We start from the raw sequence: 19,014 nt of genomic DNA on the forward strand, positions 1-19,014 counted from the left end.
CTTTTTATCTTACAAAGCTCATTTCCTCTCCCTGTCCCCCAGGAGCTGAAGCCAGAGGTCACTAACACAGTCCCAGAGCTGCCTGTGGAGCAGACAGTAGAGTTCAGTATTACCCTCACTAATCAGGAGTACACAACAGAACTGAGTGATCCTCGCTCACCACAGTATCAGGACCTAGCAGCAAAATTTCAGCTTCAGGTAAGGGGTCTGATGGCAGGCCAAAGAATTAAATTTGTGCCCTGATGCTTCATTATAATATGAAGTAATTTTAAAAGCTTATAATATGAAACAATTTTGCACTCCTGTGACCAACCAAAGTATATACTGGAGGTGTCTCAAAAGAATTGGTTACTGTGTGGCACATTACAAAGCACTGGTTTATTAAAATAAATTAATTCCTGTTATGCAGGTTTTCATGGAATTGCTACAGGTTACCACTGGGCACTAAAAAGAACCTAGTAGTCTGTGGGATACTTTATGCTCTCTGTGGATACATGCATACATTCTTGTTACCTGATCTACAGTCACTTGGATTACTTTAAGCTGTGTGATAGTAGAATGGGTCCAGCTGATACACATGTTCAGCAGTGCTGGGAGCTGTGCCCAGAACCTGCTCTAAATAAGGGAGGGATGGGGGAGGCAGATGGGTTGGAGGCTAGAGGATCTTCAGAAGGGTTTAGCAGGTATCGTGGGGAGGAGAGTTGGTAGGATCAGAGGGGCTAGCAGGTCCATAGGGGCATTGGTGGGTCCATGGGGGAGATTATTGTGCAGAAGGTGGGAGAATTGGGAGGCCAAAAATAGCCTAGTCAGGGTGAGGGGTAAGAAGAGTGCAGCCCAGGAGTTAAGGCAAACAGCTGGGCATTCCTAGCCCAGGGCTAGGATAACCCATTCCCAACCTAATTTAGCTCACCTCCTCAAGTGAACTAAGTTAGATCAGGCCGGCCATTTTTTGCCTAATGTAAAATGAAGATGAAGATGCATAATACAGTAGGTCTGTACAGACCTGCAAGTCCATACAGACTGGTATTTAGATTGACCTATACCCAGTTAGGTCGATCTAAATGTAACATCTGCATATACCTTAAGTCAACAGGACATGCATTCTAAACTTCCAGCCAATGTAAAATTAGCATCCCAAGACTGATCGAAAATAAGACTGCCAGGGAAATATTTTTCTGGCACAAAATAATCCCACACAATGACAAAAGAAATGGTTAGTAATTCCATATTAGTATCACAGCATGCTTACCTTTAGTGTTTACACCCTGGTAGTGCTTAGGCTTTGTCTATAGCACCTCTCTGTCAAGCCTGGGGCTGCTGATCAAAACAAGCCCTACCCACTCACACCCCTGTCAATTATGCACAGTAGCTGGGTTAGAGGAATCCTAAGAGCATGCCTTGTTAGTACTCCCACACTTTAGGTCTCAGAAGAGCCTAACAGTAACATTTGGACATGCCAGAACCAATCTAAGCTGCCTACTCTGCTTAATTGTTAGGCCTTCATGGAGGAAGAATAAGTAAGTGTGTCTTGTTTCTTGGTGGCAGACCTGGGCTCAGCAAGTAGAATGACTTTAGGGGCTCTTGAATACAACAAAGGACAGAATAACGAGCAACAGCTATATATAAATTGTCAGAGTTCCATTAAATCAGTTGATCTCTAGTAAATTACACTGGCAAGAGATCTGTCCATAGATTCCAACTCAGAGAAAGTTCTAAATTCAGACTATAATATTATGTTCCTGAGCTTTGAATTTTTTTCAGATATTCCAAATAGTCAGCTGTTTGGGACATAGACCTTCATCTGCTCTATGGCTGTGCAGCATTTGACATTTTAAAGGCCTGCTTTTATATTATATCATTTATATAAATGTATTATATAAAGTATATAGGTCATTAATAATTACTACCTTCATTCAGAACAGACAACTCCTGTTGTTTGTAGTTGATGCACATCTCCACCATACATAGATATCTTTTCTTAGAGCATCTGTTCACCTACCTCACAAACAGACATTTGCAGAAAGAAACTAAAAGAGCTGTAGATAGCTAATCAGCAGAGCATTAGACCCTCTACAACATTAGGAAAATCATTTGGGCCTAATCAGGAATTAATGGACAGTACTTTGTAGTGATTTAATTTCTACAGTAAACCTAATGAGCAATTTAATACCAATGTTGAAAGAAATTAGCTACTGTTGTCTGAACTACTTTCCAGAGGAAGCAGCCAAGGGACTTGAAAGGACAGGGCCTTGTTAAGTCATTTAGTTGGGCTTTACCATCTTTTTTAGTAGAACTAGTATAGCAGAGGTATTTTGTATTATTAATATTGCTAACTGCAAGTTTAATTACCAATTTAATTGTTAGCATTTAATGTTCTGGAGGTCCTTAATGATCCATAGGTCCTCAAGGTTTTGCTTGGTAAAATTAAACAAACGTCAGTGTAAGTTTCTCCAATGCATCCCTCCCTTGACTATCCTAATTTGGAATCAGTTGTATTTGCAATGAACCAACAAAGGGAATATTAACAGAGCTAATCAATAGCTTCTCTTCCCTATACATCCAAGGCTCTCTCTTCTTGCAAAAACTTGCTTGCTAGGGCTATGCAAAGCTTTAGTCACTGATTCAATTTGGCAGATTCAGCCCGATTCAGTGGCTGAATCTTTGAATCTGAATCAAATCAGGAGACCCTTTAATCTCTCCAAATTGAATCAGAACCCTCCAAATTGATTCAGAGAGATTCAATGATTCAGACATAGACACAGCTTTAAATGGGCTTTTTTACATACCTCAAGGTACCAGGCAGCTTGTGACTGCTGAGATGGTGGGGTGGATGGACCATCCCAAAAGAGTTGGGGGGGAAGGGCCCCCAGCATGCTTGGCAGCAGAACCAGAAATGGACCAGAAGCACTTCTGGGTCCACCAGTAAGTATGCAGGGGGCCCCCCCTGCACCCCCCCAGCTTGGTGAATGATGCCTCTGGGGTCTCCCCGTGGCTGATACCTGAGCCAGAGGGGTGCGTTCCCCGCTCCATGCACTTGGCAGCGGACCCAGAAGTGGACCAGAAGTACTTCTGATCCACTTCCAGGTTTGCCACTGAGCACATGGGAGGGTGGGGCTGCACTCCTGTGGGATGCTCCATCCACCCCACCATCATAGCATTCACAAGCCACACCTGTTACCTTGAGGTATGTAGAAAAAACATTTAAAGCTATGTCTATGGCTGAATCACTGATTCTCTGAATCAGCATCAAATCTTCAGATTTGGATTTGGCTGAATTGAAACCGGACAGTGATCCAGATCAACAAATTGAATCACTATCCCCTGATTCAGGCTGAATCCAAATCAACTACGGCCCATTTTGCACACCCCTATTGCTTGCAGACTTTCCATAACTGCACATACGTTGTGTTCTGGCAACTTGCAACTTGACCCCTCAGCATCTGTATCTTTTGGTTGCTTTTTGTTTTAATGAGGTTCTACAGTATTTAAATATGACAGAAAAGGGGCTTTGATTATTAAAAGTATTTTCCATTACCACAAGTTATCATTCTCAAGAGTCCAAATCTCTTCCTTCCAAGCAGCACTGGAGAGAGAAACAGTTCAGTAGCTGCTGCCATGGATGTGTACAGACATTCAAGCAGCCTGTTGGGGAGGCACTCTAATTATGGCACTTTGCACAAAAGCACCATAGTTGAACTGCCATTGAATCCAACAGATGTTCACCTGTTTGGTGGGGAAGAGAGGCTCAGAGCTTGCCTGCACCAGCCCTGGCCAGCAGGTGGAGGCACTCCAGCAGCCTCCCAGAAGATTGCCAGACCACCCCTTTTCCACCTCCCTTGCGGGGAGCCAGGCCAGGCCTGTATGTCAGGAGAGGCATACAGGCCCCCCCCACACCCTCCCACATGAGCAGCTTAACAGTGGCAACCTCCTGGATCTGGGGAAGGGGGGGAGGAAATGGAGACCCCCCCCCCGCAGGCGTGTTCTGACTCGCTCCAAAAGCTGAGGGGCAGTCCCTCCCTGCCCTCCCCACCCCCCACTCTCCCAGCCTGGCTGCACAAGGAGGAGACAGCTTTTTCTGTCTCCTCTCTATGACAGCTGGGGATGGGGATGAGATGATGCTCACCAGCAAGCTCCAGCCCAGCCCTGTAAAGGCCCCTGGGACACAGGCAGAATCACCCATAATTAAGACCCATTGTGAACCTGTGCACAAAGTTCACTAAGGTGCTCTGTCCTAGAGTGCCTTCATCTGATACTACATCAGATAAAGGTTAATTTTTCAATGCTATCCACCATTTTTAAAGCATTCTGCAGCCCTGAACGTTCATTATCTTATGGCTAAAGGGCCCTTTTGGTGGTTCATCACATGAAAAGGTAACTTTTGTACACACCTCATGTAGCACAGCTGGCATGTTTTTCTCTAAAAACAGACGCAAGGGAAGCACAAGTCTTGTCACAAGGCAGAAATACAAGTGATTTACTGAGGTTAAGATAAGCAGGTCACTGCCAGGACTGTGCGCTTGATCACAAATTTTAATGCAGCTCTTCCAGCTTAGCCAAACTCACCTACGTATGCCGGGGCCACAAATTTTATACAGGATTTATATATAACCAGACAAATAAAAAATGAGGGAGAGGGAAGTTAATCTATCTATTAAACTAGCTTTTGTGCCCTGTAATTGATGTATTGATTTATTAGGGCTCAATAAATGATGAGTTCCCTGACCTCCCACAGATTTCATTTTCAGGTAAGAGCAGTCAGACCACAGGATGAAATGCTGCTCAGTACCTGACAGGATCAGGCTGTTAATTAGGGAGCTTTACCTGCATTTTAAACCAAGAGTCTGCATCTATCTATATTATATGGAAACATGCAGTATTTCATTTACTTGATCTGTGGAAATATTATTCTCAAGTAGAAACACAAATTCATTGATTCATGAATAATCAGCTGGAATGCATTCCCTGTTATTTTTTCAGAGGGTGATTTGTGACTACCTGGTATTAATAAAAATGCTTATGACCCTCTAAACTTTAGAGTCTAAAGTTTGGCAAAATCATACAATATTCATACTTTATGTCCATAATTTTTCATCACTGACTCACTGACTTTCTTGTTAAAAAAGTTTCCATTATTAAATTAGGCAGCAGAAAATGCCCATAGTGACCTTTCTAATAGATAGCTGTCAGACAGTATTCAGTTTACAAGCTGTTTGTGAACAGCCTATACCAGGGATGGGAAATTATTTGGGCTGGAGGGCCATTTAATGAGTTTTGGTGAGTTGTTAAGGGCCACTTATGCATGTGTGCTCTTGCTCACACCTTCCTGCAGCTGGCCTGAGATTGGCACCAAAGCAACAGTGGCAGTGGGAGCAGAAGCATGAGCCCACTCAGGATGTGGCATCTTATCTCTGCCCCTCCATGCTCTCCTCCCTACAGTGCCTAGCTTGGCTGACACTGACAGGCAGGCACAGGGATGAGAACTGCACTGCACCTGGGAAATGCCCCTGCCTCTTGGCCTTCCTCCCCAACCCACTGTGCAGACCCCAGCCAGGGAGGGTGGGGGGCAGAGCAGGTGGTTCAGTTCACCCCCCTCACCCAGCCCCCTACCACACAGTTCTGGGTGGGCAGGCAGGTCTCCAGCCTTTGCTGGCATTGCTGTGCGGAAGCACGTGCCTGCCTGCCTGGCACCACAAGGTCAGACTCCAGCTCCTGTGCTGCCACACAGTGCTGAGCAGGAGGGCAAGGCTGCTTCCACCTAGTGTCCCCTGCTGCACCAGCAGAGGCCAGAGCTGGAGCCACTGCCCGTGGGCCCACCAATTGATTCTATCTGGCCTGCGGGCAGCAGCGCTAGCTCTTGCCTCTGCTGGCACCATGGGCCAGGTAGAATCAATTGGTGGGCCAGATATGGCCCATGGTCTGTATTTTGCCCACCCCTGGCCTATGCTCTATTAAATCCAGTAAATATTTCCAATTTATTAATAAGGTACATATTAGTTGGTAAATGACTCATGGACCTTAAGCAGCCAAAATTAACTGGATCTTCTGATCATAGAATCATAGAAAATTAGGGTTGGCAGGGACCTCAGGAAGTCATTTAGTCAAGCGTTTCTCAACCCATGGGTTGCAACCCAAAAGTGAGTCACAGGAATATATGAAAGGGTCATGAACAAACTTTAAAAAATGGAACAACAAACTTTAAAAATGGATTTTCCTCTGAAGGAGAAAAATGTGGGAAACTACAGGTTTCCCCTTGCAGGTTGGCAGAGTTCCAGCCTACAAGAGACTGCTTGGCGTGGCGGGGAGTGGGAGGAGGGTGAGAAGGCAGGGGGCACCACATGGCAGCCAGGCAGCATTGAGAGCAGGTCCGCAGCTTCCTGCAGGTAAGTCTTCCCGCAGGCCTGAGGGGAGCAGCAGTGGTGGATGACCCATAGCAGAGGGTTAGAGCTGAGGTCCGGTGCATGACCGGCTGCTGGCAGGTAAAGGTGATGGTAGTACAGCCCTTCCCCCATCCATTACTCCTTGTGCTGCTGGCAGCATGGGTGGTGCAGGGGTTCTGGTGTCAGCAATGACCCCAAACACCACCCTGTTCTACCCCTCCATCCCAAGTCCCACCTGCAGGGCTATGGAGGCAGCTCCTGCCCATGCCAGCCCAGCCAGGCTGCAGCCCTCTGCCCACTGTGGGTGCACAAATCTGGGAGGTACATGCTTCACACCCCTGCCCCACACATCCACTTCATGCCCCACACACTGTGGGGCTGGGGCCTGGAGGCAGCAGTTTGGGAGTGAGGGGCATTTAGGGTGGTGGGGGGCTGTGCACTGGAATTGAGGGGCACAGGCAGGGCCAGAGGGCTGTTTTCTTCTTACATTATTTACTCAGTTGGGACTGACCATCAATGTTTACAAATGGGTCCTGGTACAAAGAAGCTGAAAACCACTTAACTAGTTCACCCCCCTGCTCATAGCAGAACAATAAAGATCTCAAGACAAATACAATACATGCAGTCCCCTTTAACTCTTTGTGACATTTTTCAAGTTTCCAACTATGCCTTTTGCCAGTGAGTGTTTACATTTAGCATACATGGAATTAATATCTTTGTGTTTTTCACTAGATGCAAAAAATATTTGAAAAACTTCCAGGATTCAAAGAAATCCACGTATTAGGATTTAAGTAAGTAAGAAATCAAGTCCCATTTTCTATTTATTGCTAAGATTCCTTTTCTTCACCAAGAGTCCCATTTAAAAAATTAGTTGTGGAAATGCATGTTGTCATAAGTTGATTTTCTGGGACCCTTTCATAATGAGTAAGGGGATACAGCATGGACAAATTCCAAATTGGACCGTGGACCATTGCGTTATTTAAAAAGATAAAGAAGGTAAAAAGTTCTCATTCCCTCTAGGAAACAGAAATACAGTTTGAGGGAAACATTACAAGACACATCGTCTTTAATGTATTTACTTGTCAGCAGCATTGTATTAACAAACCTCTTAAGCTACCTGAGTAAGAAAAGGGGCAAGGGGCATTGTGCTTGTTTCTTGAAACTGCTTTCTGTGCATGGAATAAATCTTTTCTTTACAGAACAGTAAAAATGTCTCCACAATAAGAGCTAAGAAAGTTGCTGCTTAGTCTTCTACAGCAGTGCTGTACCCATTATTTTTACTATATAGTCACACAACGTATGATTTTTTCCAATATATTCCTCCCACCCTCTCCAAACTATGCAGGGTTTTCTATTTTTGAAGACTTTCTTGAGTTTTTTTTTAAATCTGCAACACATATTCACTATTACTCCAAGCTGCCTTCTACCTTTTCAGTAAAAAATCTGTAGCAGTTTTAGCACGACTATTTATGGCCTCATCAAGATCCTATAACTCACATCAGAAATATAAAGGCGCAAGATATTAACATATTTTAATATGAATAACTTCTTTAAAATATAAGGTAGAAAATACCAGGGCTTGGTCACCCTATCCAGGGCACCTTTTCTTTACTTTGTGCATTTTTACCAGAACCTCAGCCAGGCTAAGTTCCATCTGTCACTACTTCCTAACACCTTGAAGAAATGGTAATGAGTTACTTACTCCATCCTAGTTTTTCTCTAAGAATTACTGAGGAAAGTGAAAAATGGGCAAGATAGAATGGAAGTTATTTCAACTTTGACTGCCAAAGTAAAGGGGAAAAAACAATGATTACTGAAGAATGATCAGGGAAACATTTAATATCTTTTCATGATTATTTTAGCTTGAATGTGGGGAAAAAAGCATCACAAAGAAGGACAACTAATAGAAAAAAATGCCTGAGATGCAAGAAACATGCTTTTCTGGCATGTTCCAAGTCTCTTCTGATACTGCAGTGAGAATTATGATCTACAGCATCAGCATTTGATAACCTGTCCAGAATTAGGTTTAATAGCTTTCCAGAATTGTTTGTGGATTTGGCTTCCACACGCTGATTTTTCCAACTTAGGGTAAAATGAATCTCGTAAAGGTGATTTTATTTTTAATGTGTACAAAAGTGAGAACATTTGTCTTCATTTTCCCTGTGCTAGTCTGTAGCATTTTATGTGAAGTCAGATGGCTGAAACTGAAATAAAAATTGAGGGTACAATATCTTGAGTATGTACAAGCTGTTGCTAAAAAGCAAGCTGCTGCAGCAATTAAACTGGAGGAGAGACTTTAATTTTAGTAAATGTGGTATATGACAGCGATCTTTGTCGTGCTGAACTCAGTTACAGTGGATCTCCTGCTGTAACAAACTCCTCCCAAAGTTTTCCCTCCCCGTGTCAAATACATACTAGGAGATCACAACTTTTGTGGGCTGAACTCAAATCTCAAGCTATGGTAAAGAATCCTAGACAGCAAGTACGTTAATGGATATGCTGCTTTCCACTTGGCTTTTACTCTCTGCCATAATTATTCATGGAAATTAAATACATTTTGCAGGTTCTGCTTGCAATAAGTTTAAGATGTTAAGTGATTTAACCGCTTCACCCCTGTCTACACTGCCTTATGAACATTAGTCACCATGAATACACCAGGAAGTAGCAAAAAAAAAAATACTACTATGTATTATGCAAGATTAAGCTGTTTTCTTGAGCTTAGAATAAAATGTCATTATAGTAAGTGCTAGTCCTTCCACCATCCAAAACACACAAAATTATCAGTCTAGTGCCAATATTCCATGCTGGCATCCCAACAGAACGCTGGCATTTCAAAAGGTCACTAACCTGTTCTTCTGAAGCCTAGAAGCTGTAAAAAGGATCAGCAGTAAAAGGATTAAAGATATCATATAAGCTTTACACCAAGTACACACTAAAAAGGCCTGATTCTACCATGCAGTTTCCTGACAGGTTAGGGACATATATTTTTAAAATGTATTTCATTCTTCCTCCACAAATTAATTCCTTTCTGTATAAACTAAGTGTTTGCACATTGCAAGAGCATATATACAACCCCTAATGGGCAGAGTTTTGCACAATAGCTGACATTCACTGCATCTTGTTCTGGTTATCCAAATAGCTCTAAAAAGCATATAGATCACCAAACCTAGAAGGCAAAAGCACTTTACAAATGAAGAGGGGATATCATTGAGTCCTGGACTATCAGCACTGTTCCCTACACATCTGCATCTGTAGCAAACTGCCCTGCAGCAACTTACGGTCTTTCCAAAAACCTGTCAATAGTACATTAAAAATATGCTAGAGGCAAGGATTTCTTAGGGTGATATCATTTACTGGACAAATTGTAGAGCTGGGATATGCTTTCATTCTGAAAATTGTATTGTTTATCATTTTCTGCTGGAGTACATCCCAACCAAGCCAGCTAGATGCCCTTTGATTGTGCTTGCCATTTAAGGACCAAAGCATGTCAAAATATACCCTGTCAAAAGTCAAATTTCGGGCTCCAAAAATCAGGGATCAGTTCGTGTCCTGTTAGCTTGCTCTAAATCCACAAACAGCACAATGACTAATCTGAAGAAGGCAGAAAGTGCATTGCCTTTGCAACAATAAAGTATTATGGATCAACAGTGATATGTTCTAAAAGGGTTCTTGCTCATTCTTTCTTAACTGATTGGAAGGCTGCTTTGCTGAGTCTGCTGCAGAGGTTGGGTACAGGACAATTGCATTCATATGGAAGCTTGAGGACACCATTACAACTGGACAAGAGGATTCACCAGGGAAATGAAGCCAATCTTTTCTCTGCTGTTGCACTATCAAATGTCATCACTCCTGCCGGAGTGTACATGGCAGATAATTAATAGGTCAGGTTCCCTCTGAGGCTCAGATTTGGATAGCAGCCAAATATTATTTCAGTTCCATATTTCAGTAGCTTCTCTACGGAACGCAGTGAACTCCACTGTAAAGGTGCAGATTAGCAGTGACAGCACCACAAATGGCATCACTTATAGAATCATTGGGAAAGTAAATCTTTCAGCTTATTCCATACAGCAAAGCTGCTGTTCCCCTTCTCGGATCAAACTCAGCCATCATCTAGAGAGGAAAATGTCATGATCAAGAGCAGGTTGTCATTTTTGCATTAAAATAAGGATTAAAAGACAGGTAGAAAACAAATTCTTTTGAAATGTTTCTGATGTATGATTGCATGGTATACCAGTTTATATGCATCTCTTTTTTTTCGCATGCAATCCTGTATCATGCCATATCTTGTGTAATGAAATGAAGACAGAAGAAGGAAAAAGATGGGTAATGTGGCTACAAGCTTCTTTAAAAAAAATTGTAAATTATTTTGCCGTAATTCATATGTATTAATGTGGTAAAGTGAATTAATTTTGTCTTACAGAACCTAGGATATAAATTAGTAGCATGGTTTTTGGCTTCATTTGAAAAATGTATGTGCTCAAATGGTACCTCTTTAGGGACAAAAAAATGCTTTATCCTAAACTGTTACACTAGATAAGCAAGTTAGCATTGATTTGAACAATTAAAGATACCTCCCACCCACCATGAGGTCTAAGTAGGGAAAACAGCATACTTGAAACGATGTTTAAAGTAGTATTTTTGTCATGGTCAGCTGCTTGCTTGTTCTTTTGGATCTGAGTTGCTCTTTCAGTTCCCAAGTCAAATAAAAGTACAGAAGTAGTTGTGCTGTTGAGAATAGTCTAACAACAGGCACAGTGGTCTTGCCTAGTAATATAACACCTCTAATAAATAAACTGCAGAATCTTTCCTTTGTACGTAAGAGTGCTGTGGATAATAAGATGTATAGTTTACATAAGATTTACAACAACAAAAATTGCCTACCCTGTTAGCTGGATTTTTGCCACATAGTTTAAATGTAAATATATAGTGCATGCCAGATAAGGCAATTCCCTTCCCTTCGGTTATCCATCATTGCAGAAAGCTGTTTAACAAATTGTAGTTTGTTTTAGAAATTATGGCCACATCCAGTCAGGTATGACCATGCTGTATGTGGTGACACACACACATCTATGGTGCCACATACATGTCTATGGCCATGCCATATGTGGTGACACCGCACATTCAGCTATTTTCTGCACTGTAAGGGAGCAGTGCGGGGAGGGCTGACCCCTAGACATCTGGGGGTCAAAAACCCCACATACAAAAAAAAAATGGAACAGCATATGTGGGAACAGCGCACACTGCTCAAAACTAGAACCTGGCCACCTGGAGCAACACTCGGGCTGCCAGCCAAGGTCCATGTGGCAGGATTGCTGCTGCTGCAGCCCCAGGAGGCCCCCAGCGCCCCAGGTAAGGCTGCTGGGGCAAGCACAGTGCTGGCCCAGATTCCCCTACACCACCCAGGGTAACCTGAGCAGAGGGCACATGGCACAGGTATTCCCCAGGGACAGCTAGCAGCGGCACAAGGTGTCCTGTCGCTAGTTGTCCCCGGGGAATCAAACATCTGCACTCATGTGGCGTGGCCTTTTTTTGTTAGTTTTTGATTAAGTAAATTTGCTGTGTAAATAACAGATTAAGAGACCAAATTAATCTAAACAAGTATGTTACTTTAGCTATTAAACAAGTACATCCAGTGCAGAAGCAGAATATGCCTCTTTATACAGACTCCCCTGTGTCAGAAACGTTAACCAATGTAGGCCTCTCCATTTCTGATTCCATTTTCCTTTTTATCTGGACAGGCCTCAGGTGGTATCAGTCAACATTTTTTGTTTGAACTAGCTCAGTCCACTCCTTTTCTACCAGCATTTATCATTATAAATGATTTTGATGTTTTTATAAACCATCATACACATTCCAACAATTGTGATCACAATTGGAGTAGGTCTGCTAGACCCCAGTTATGACAACACTCTTTGTCTATATGCTTCAGTGATGATGTGGAAAGAGTAACTTGACATTTAAAAGGCTAATTTGCCTTGTACACATATCTTTGGCTGCTTTCTTGAGAGGCAATAGTTTTTGCTGGGATGGAAGCTGTGGCAATGTCCACATGTCCTCTATAAACTAAATTAAGATCACCAGACCTTTTCACATAGACTGCTATATAGTTATTGCAAGCATGAACGTAATGTTTGATCTAGTGACCTAGAATAAAAGACTTCATGTGCAATGGCCTCTCTCATCAGCTATGAAGCATACAAGCTAACATTTAATTTCAAATGTATACATTTTTCTTTAATAGTTTAAGCCCATAGGTTTGTGCGTATAATTTTAAAATCTCAGTGATGGTAAAAGTAATGTGGAAGCATCATCTAGATAACAAGAAACAAAGACAAGCATAATTACATAACTGATGGAACCTTTTTGGTATACTGGGAACCCACAACAATCCTATGCAAAAAATTTCGTTGACACACAAATCATTATGTTGTTGTTGGACATTGTTGTACTCTTGCATTGCAGGTCAAGCAGCACCATAGCACGATATATTGTAAACTTTGAGAAAGAGAGCTCAGAAGTAAAAGGATCTGGCCGTGATCTCCCAACTATTGGCTCAAATAAAGTTGAAAGTGGAAAAAACCTTCTTACCACAAAGGAGCAAGAAAAAATAGCACCAATTAAACTCACAATAACAGATCTTCAGAAGCTGGTTGCCATGGCACTACAGGATGACAAATCCTTGCCAATGGACCTTGGAACACTTCAGTTTATTGATGGTCAGTAGACAAGTGAAGAAAAGGAATAAAGATCTAAATCTGCCTTCTGTAAATGTATATGTTTTAAGTAAGGATCTCCTGGCTTCCCTTAAAGATTATGGGTGCTTGCAGATGTAAAATAAATGAAGGAATAAACCCTGCGCTTCATTTTAAACTTGTCACGTTCCTGCACTGAGTCTCAGATATGCCCAAAAGAGGCAGCACATTACTTCAACCCAGTTCAGCTGACATCTGTAAATATTGGGCACTTTAGTGGGACTTTTTTCATGCTTTTATCTAATAGCTGATTGAATCAGCTATTAGCTAAAAGTGTCAAAAAGTCATACCGAAGTGCCCTATCTTTACCAACGCTGCAGAGCCAGATTGAAGTAATGCTCTGCTTCTTCCAGCAAACCGCTTTTTTTTTTTGCTTTTTTGGGGGGGAGGGGAGGGGGGATTAATGTCTGCAAGCAGCCTATATCTTTTGGATTTAAGATACTCACTGCCAAACTTCAAAAGAGCTCACTATTCCAAATAGAATTTAAAAAATATGACAGCCCTTATTTTATTTTAAATAAAATCAGTTGAAGTACAGATTAGGATTTATATTTTATTCCTCTGTTTGTTGGTGATTATATATTGGTTAGATTCTTCAGAGGGGGGACGGAGGTGAGGGGGGGTTGCATTAGATGTCTTATGCAGGTCCCTTCCAGTCCTACTTCTCTATGACTGAGTGTGGGTAGATGCTTCTCTTAGTAAAATAGGAAGGTCAAGTGATCATTTCAGTACCATCTGACAGTGCACTAGTGGATTTTCTGAATCTCTCCAATTCTACTGCTTCTTGGGCAGGGAGCCAGAACTGAAAACGGTTCTGTTGAAAACATTTAAAAATAAAATTTGAAAACTTGCAATGTTAAAATTAAGTTTTTTCCCTGCACTTGTAATTGATATTTTTATCCAAATGCCCTTAAACTGTTTGCCAAGATAATTTTTAAATACATCATCTAATATAGCTACATGTTCTTATTTAAAATCTTTTTGTTAAGTGATAAAGATGATTAAAGTTAATATTATTCTAAATTATCAATTAACAAGTGTGGAAATTTTGTGAAAAGTAGAAATAAGATTGTCAGTTTTGTTTCGTTTATTTTCTTTGGGGGGAGACTTGATGAAAAAAAGTCATTAAGAACAAAACGCTAGCTTTTTGCTTATTTGTGCCTAAATTGGTTTTATCCCACTCGTTCAATTAGGAATGGGTCAGTTTTCCACAGACCTCTCACATTTCAGCTGAATACATAATAAGCAAAAGACTACATATAAACTCCAGCTTTACTTATGGTTGCAATTAAAAAATGAAATGTACTCCTCTTGTCCATTAACATTGACTTTTCAATGTCATCTGAAAGAAGACAGTATGAAATTATCCTACTGAGATTTGGTGAAGTAATTCACATAACTGAAATGCTGGGTTAAGGTGAAAAGGGAAAAGAGTGAGGTGCCCCAGTTGGTGTCAGGAATAGACATTCAAAATTAGGAGGGTCTGTTTCTTTTTTTTTCTTTTTTTTTAAACTAACTAACTGAAGTATTCAAATCACAGGACATAGTGGATATGGGAGATTTTTATTACCAAGATAACTCCTGGGACTGTGACGTAGTAGTGCACAAGACAGTCCAGCAAGTTCTTACAATTTGCTGGATAAACGCTTTTCTAGTAATAGTAGAGACATGACTGGGGGAAGGCAGTCATTTCTTACTGTCAGGCAGGAATTCATTGAATATCTGAAAGTCAGGTCCCTGGCAGATGTTACAAATATGATTCAGTTAATCACTGCTTAAGCAGTAATTAATCAGTTAATCACTTCTTAAGTAGTAACCTGGCCACACATTCATGCAATTAATGGCACAATAAAACAGGAAATAAGCCAGAAATTTATTACACAAAATAAATGTGAGGCTGGTTACCATCGTGCCTTAAACTGAATGCTTGTCCAGACTGATCAGCTGATCAATGATCCCAGCCTCGGGTGCATAGGAAGCCATTGGCTCCAGTCACCCCGGGGGCTGAGAGCACTAGTCAGCTGATGAGGGCTCCCAGCCTCAGGAGCATACCAAAATCAAGGGCTCCAATGCACTCCTGAGGCTGGGAGCCCTCATCAGCTGACTAATACTCTGATCTGGGTGCCCCAGGCAGCTGGCTTGCTCCTTGCCAATGTAGGGGCAGCCTGGAATCATAATAAGGCACAATTGGGACTGCTGCCTGAGCCCACAATTACAGCTCCTGTCTTGCATGTGTAGCACAACAGGAGGCACAATTGTTGGAATTGCAGATCATATTGCATCATGTCCTTAACTAAATGTCTGCCAGGGGCTTTAGAGGCAACGTGGGTGGCAGTGATTATGAAATAATAGCACTTATTATCCTATATTAAAGAAGAAGGGAAAACAGAAAATTTAAAACATTGGTCTTCAGAAGAGAAGACATCAAGCAGACTCAGGGAAATGGTAGATAGGATCCTATAGGAGGTAAGTCAAAGTGGAAAAGGAATGAAGGAGAGAATTAGTTGTTCCTAAGTGACAATATTAGGGGAACAAAAGCATGTAAAGAAAAGAGAAGGCGTAGAAGCAAAAGACCTGCTTGGCTCTTAAACCTTACAAAAATGGAAACTTGTCTTGTATTCATACTTAGTGATATAGATAACATTACAGCATTGTAGGGTCAAATCAGAAATGGCAAAACACAAAAGGAGATAGTTAGCGAGGGTTAAAAAAATATTATAATTGCATTATATATCAGAAGACCAAAAAGGAATACGTAGGTCCCTTTCTGAATAGGGAAGAAACCTAAACATGAACAATGCTGAGAAGGCTGAAGTGTTTAATTCCTGTTTTACTTTTCTCTTCACAAAAAGGGTAAACTATCAGATGGCTAAAACTGTTAGCAGCAAGGACAGATGTTAGATACTTTGCCTAAAGTAGGGAAAAAACAGGTTAGGGATTTCCTAGATAAGCTAGATGTTTTTTAAATCAGTGGGCCAGATGAGGTTCATCCTAGAGTACTCTAAAGAATTGACTTCCTCTCATTTTAGAGCCATGGACTGATATACTGTATTTACTCAAATAGAAGATTACCTTGATTATAAGATCACCCCCCAATAATTAGATTTTCTATATGGAAAATTGATAAATTTGTTATAATTTTCCAGGTATAGAATCTAATTATTGGAGATTTTTCTTAAATTTGTCTCCCTCCCACTGCTACAGCAAGGAAACTAAATTGGAAGGGGTCAGTTAGCCCTTTCTTTACTTTCTGCTTCCCCCCAAGATTTTCCCCTGGCAGCCCATTCCCCCTCTCTCTACTGTCAGACCTTGCTCTCCCTGAGCACATGGAAGTGAGAAGCAAATTTTAAAATAGTAACCTTGAAATTAAACATGGCTGTAACAATTTGCATACCCATGCACTTAGTTTATCCACAATTGATGTGTGTTACCTCTTTTTTTGAAACTGCTGCAAGTTTTAGCACAGGTACTCCATAAACACTTTTGAGCAGCACTTTGGCATCTGAATTATGTATGGTATTGATCCAAAGCCAAAGGCTCATGATTTACCCCATAGTTCACTGAGCTGGGCTCCATCAGTCAACAGCATTTCAAGTCATGGTGACTCCATGACTGAGTACTCTTTGGTGTATGTGTGTATCCCAGATATGTCCCACAAAGGATCCGTGTGCTAATTAGCCCCTGCCCTGCTCTCGACTGAAACCAGGTGTTCTTGTCACAAGTCCTGGGATGCTCCAAAAACATATATGCAGGTGAGACGCAGGACAACCTGATCTGGCTTCACCCCATGGAGGGTGGGACCACACTAATCATATACACCAGACGGAGAGAAGGGCTGACAGAGAGATTCTGGGTGAGTGTCATGGCTTACCATGACTGCAAGAGAGTTGGCAGGGAGGAGAACTGAAGTCAATGGGCACAGGCTACACTAACCTGGTCTTGTGCTAGGTTCCTAACAGTAATGTTTGCCAAATATGGGTCATATGTTTTATAGTCATGCTCAGTGTTGGCTGCATTTAATCAGCTTCGTAGTTGGCTTCCATTGCTGAGCACATGTTGCTTTGGCAGCAGTTTAATGATAAACAAAGTATTTAGTGAGATTTTGTTGTATGTGATTATAAGATGAGGGGGCTTTTTTCCCCATGCCAATTTGGAGGCGGGGGGAGGGAAGGAGAGGAGAATCTTTGTCTTCTATTTGAATAAATATGATATTTAAGAATTTTAAAAATGTGTTCATATGCCAAAATATTGGAATGACTGTGCCACTGAGCCAGTGATTGCAAGATGTCTACACATGCCCTAGACTGCGCAGTAACCACTATTACTGCACAGCCCTGGTAGTGCACAGGTCACTTGTAACCTTACTGCACAGTAGCAATAAGCTACTCTGTCATGATTCGTGCCTGCCGACACTACAGTGCCATAGCAACAAGGTACATCTCCACAGGTCATCACTACAGCGACATAGGATTTCATGTAGATGCGCACACTGTGTCTAAGCTTTATGCCCTCTCTAGTAATGAAAATTAAATATAGTAAATAAAAATACCTTCTAAAATATTTTTTCTTTCATTAGGTGACCCTAGTCCAGCAACCGTGGATCGGATAGGAGTCAGCTTGGTCATTGAATATAGTACTGGAACCCCTATGTTAAGTGGAGCTATCACTGTTCCTGAAGATTTTGGTAATTTTATTTCACCAAAACCTATATTTTCTACTGAACTATCTAAGCCCAAACCTTTTACAGAACAGGATATTGAAGACATAAATGTTATTACTGATCAGCATAGCTTCACAGTGCCTTTCAGTATTCTGGATAGCACTGATAGTCCTGTAAAACCAGAGGACTCCGTTTTACTTCCTCCAGCAGACGAATCAGCCAGCAGTGATTTAAGTCCAGAAGAATCTGAACTGCCAACTGTGCAGGTTATCACATTGGCAGCCTATACACCACCTAATTTTCTGCAAGACAGTGATCAAAAGAGTGAAGCTGAAACAAAGAAAGACCAAACTGTTAGCGCAGAATCAACTCATAAGGAAGGTGACCAAGATCTTTTTGGACAAGGTAAGTTGTAAAATTTCTTTACATGAAGTTAAAGAGAGTTGCCTTTATTGCATATAAAAAAACAGTTTAGTGGGTACTCTAGATTTTTCCTTAAATTTGCATGTTGAGTTGTATCTGAGTGAATGTCTCTATCAAAGTACAAAAAAAATCCTTACTGGGTTGTTGTTTTTTTGCTGCCTATTCCAAATAAACTTGTCTCTGAAGATTATTAAAGTGAAAATCACAAATTCTTAAGGTAGGCCAGGATTTTTGTAAGGGATTCTTCCCCCTCACATATAGATTTCTACAGCAACAGAAATCAATACCCTCTGGGATCAGCCCAGCAGGCTCTACGTTCTAAGGCAGGGGCGGGCTGGATTGGGCTGGCAGTGGACTCCATTTCCCAGCAGCCCCTGCCCACATGGCTGGGGCCAGGGTTTCCATGGAGACTGGCCCCAGCAGCACTGGCAGGCAGCAGCAGCACCAGCCTCTTCCTGGTGGGGGGAGCTGAACGGGGCTGTGTTGCAGGCAGGAGTAGAACAGACTCAGCTACCACTGGCTGTACAGGGTGGACAGTGGTGGTGGTGGTGACAATGCCCCTGGGAAGGGTAGCTATGGGGGCTATGGGTAATTTCTGGGTGGCTATAGCCCCTGCTAGTACTGCCCCCACTGGCAGGATGCATGGCAGGGTGTAGAGCTGCTCTGGAGCCTAGCTGGGATCTTGCGGGAGTGACAGAGTGATCCAGAGCCAGGGCAGAGCCAGCGCACCCCTTGAGAGCTCTGGTGCACCCCGTGTCAGGCCACACTCCCTGTTTAGGAAATGGGCAGAGGAGCAGGCAGG

At 42.0% G+C, this 19,014-nt stretch overlaps 1 protein-coding gene across 1 annotated transcript in view; it reads left to right on the forward strand.

Annotated features, from left to right (window-relative positions):
• The window catches only part of IMPG1 (interphotoreceptor matrix proteoglycan 1), a 159,623-nt gene that overhangs the window by 71,761 nt on the left and 68,848 nt on the right, over positions 1–19,014 (forward strand). Inside the window, exons 7-11 of the mRNA XM_019520454.1 lie at positions 43–198; positions 7,110–7,168; positions 10,680–10,700; positions 12,840–13,093; positions 17,706–18,194. Coding sequence (XP_019375999.1) covers positions 43–198; positions 7,110–7,168; positions 10,680–10,700; positions 12,840–13,093; positions 17,706–18,194 — 979 coding nt within the window. The remainder of the gene's footprint in view (positions 1–42; positions 199–7,109; positions 7,169–10,679; positions 10,701–12,839; positions 13,094–17,705; positions 18,195–19,014) is intronic.

Source organism: Gavialis gangeticus, unplaced genomic scaffold (assembly GCF_001723915.1).
Source record: "Gavialis gangeticus isolate Ggan-Ray unplaced genomic scaffold, GavGan_comp1, whole genome shotgun sequence".
NCBI lineage: Eukaryota > Metazoa > Chordata > Crocodylia > Gavialidae > Gavialis > Gavialis gangeticus.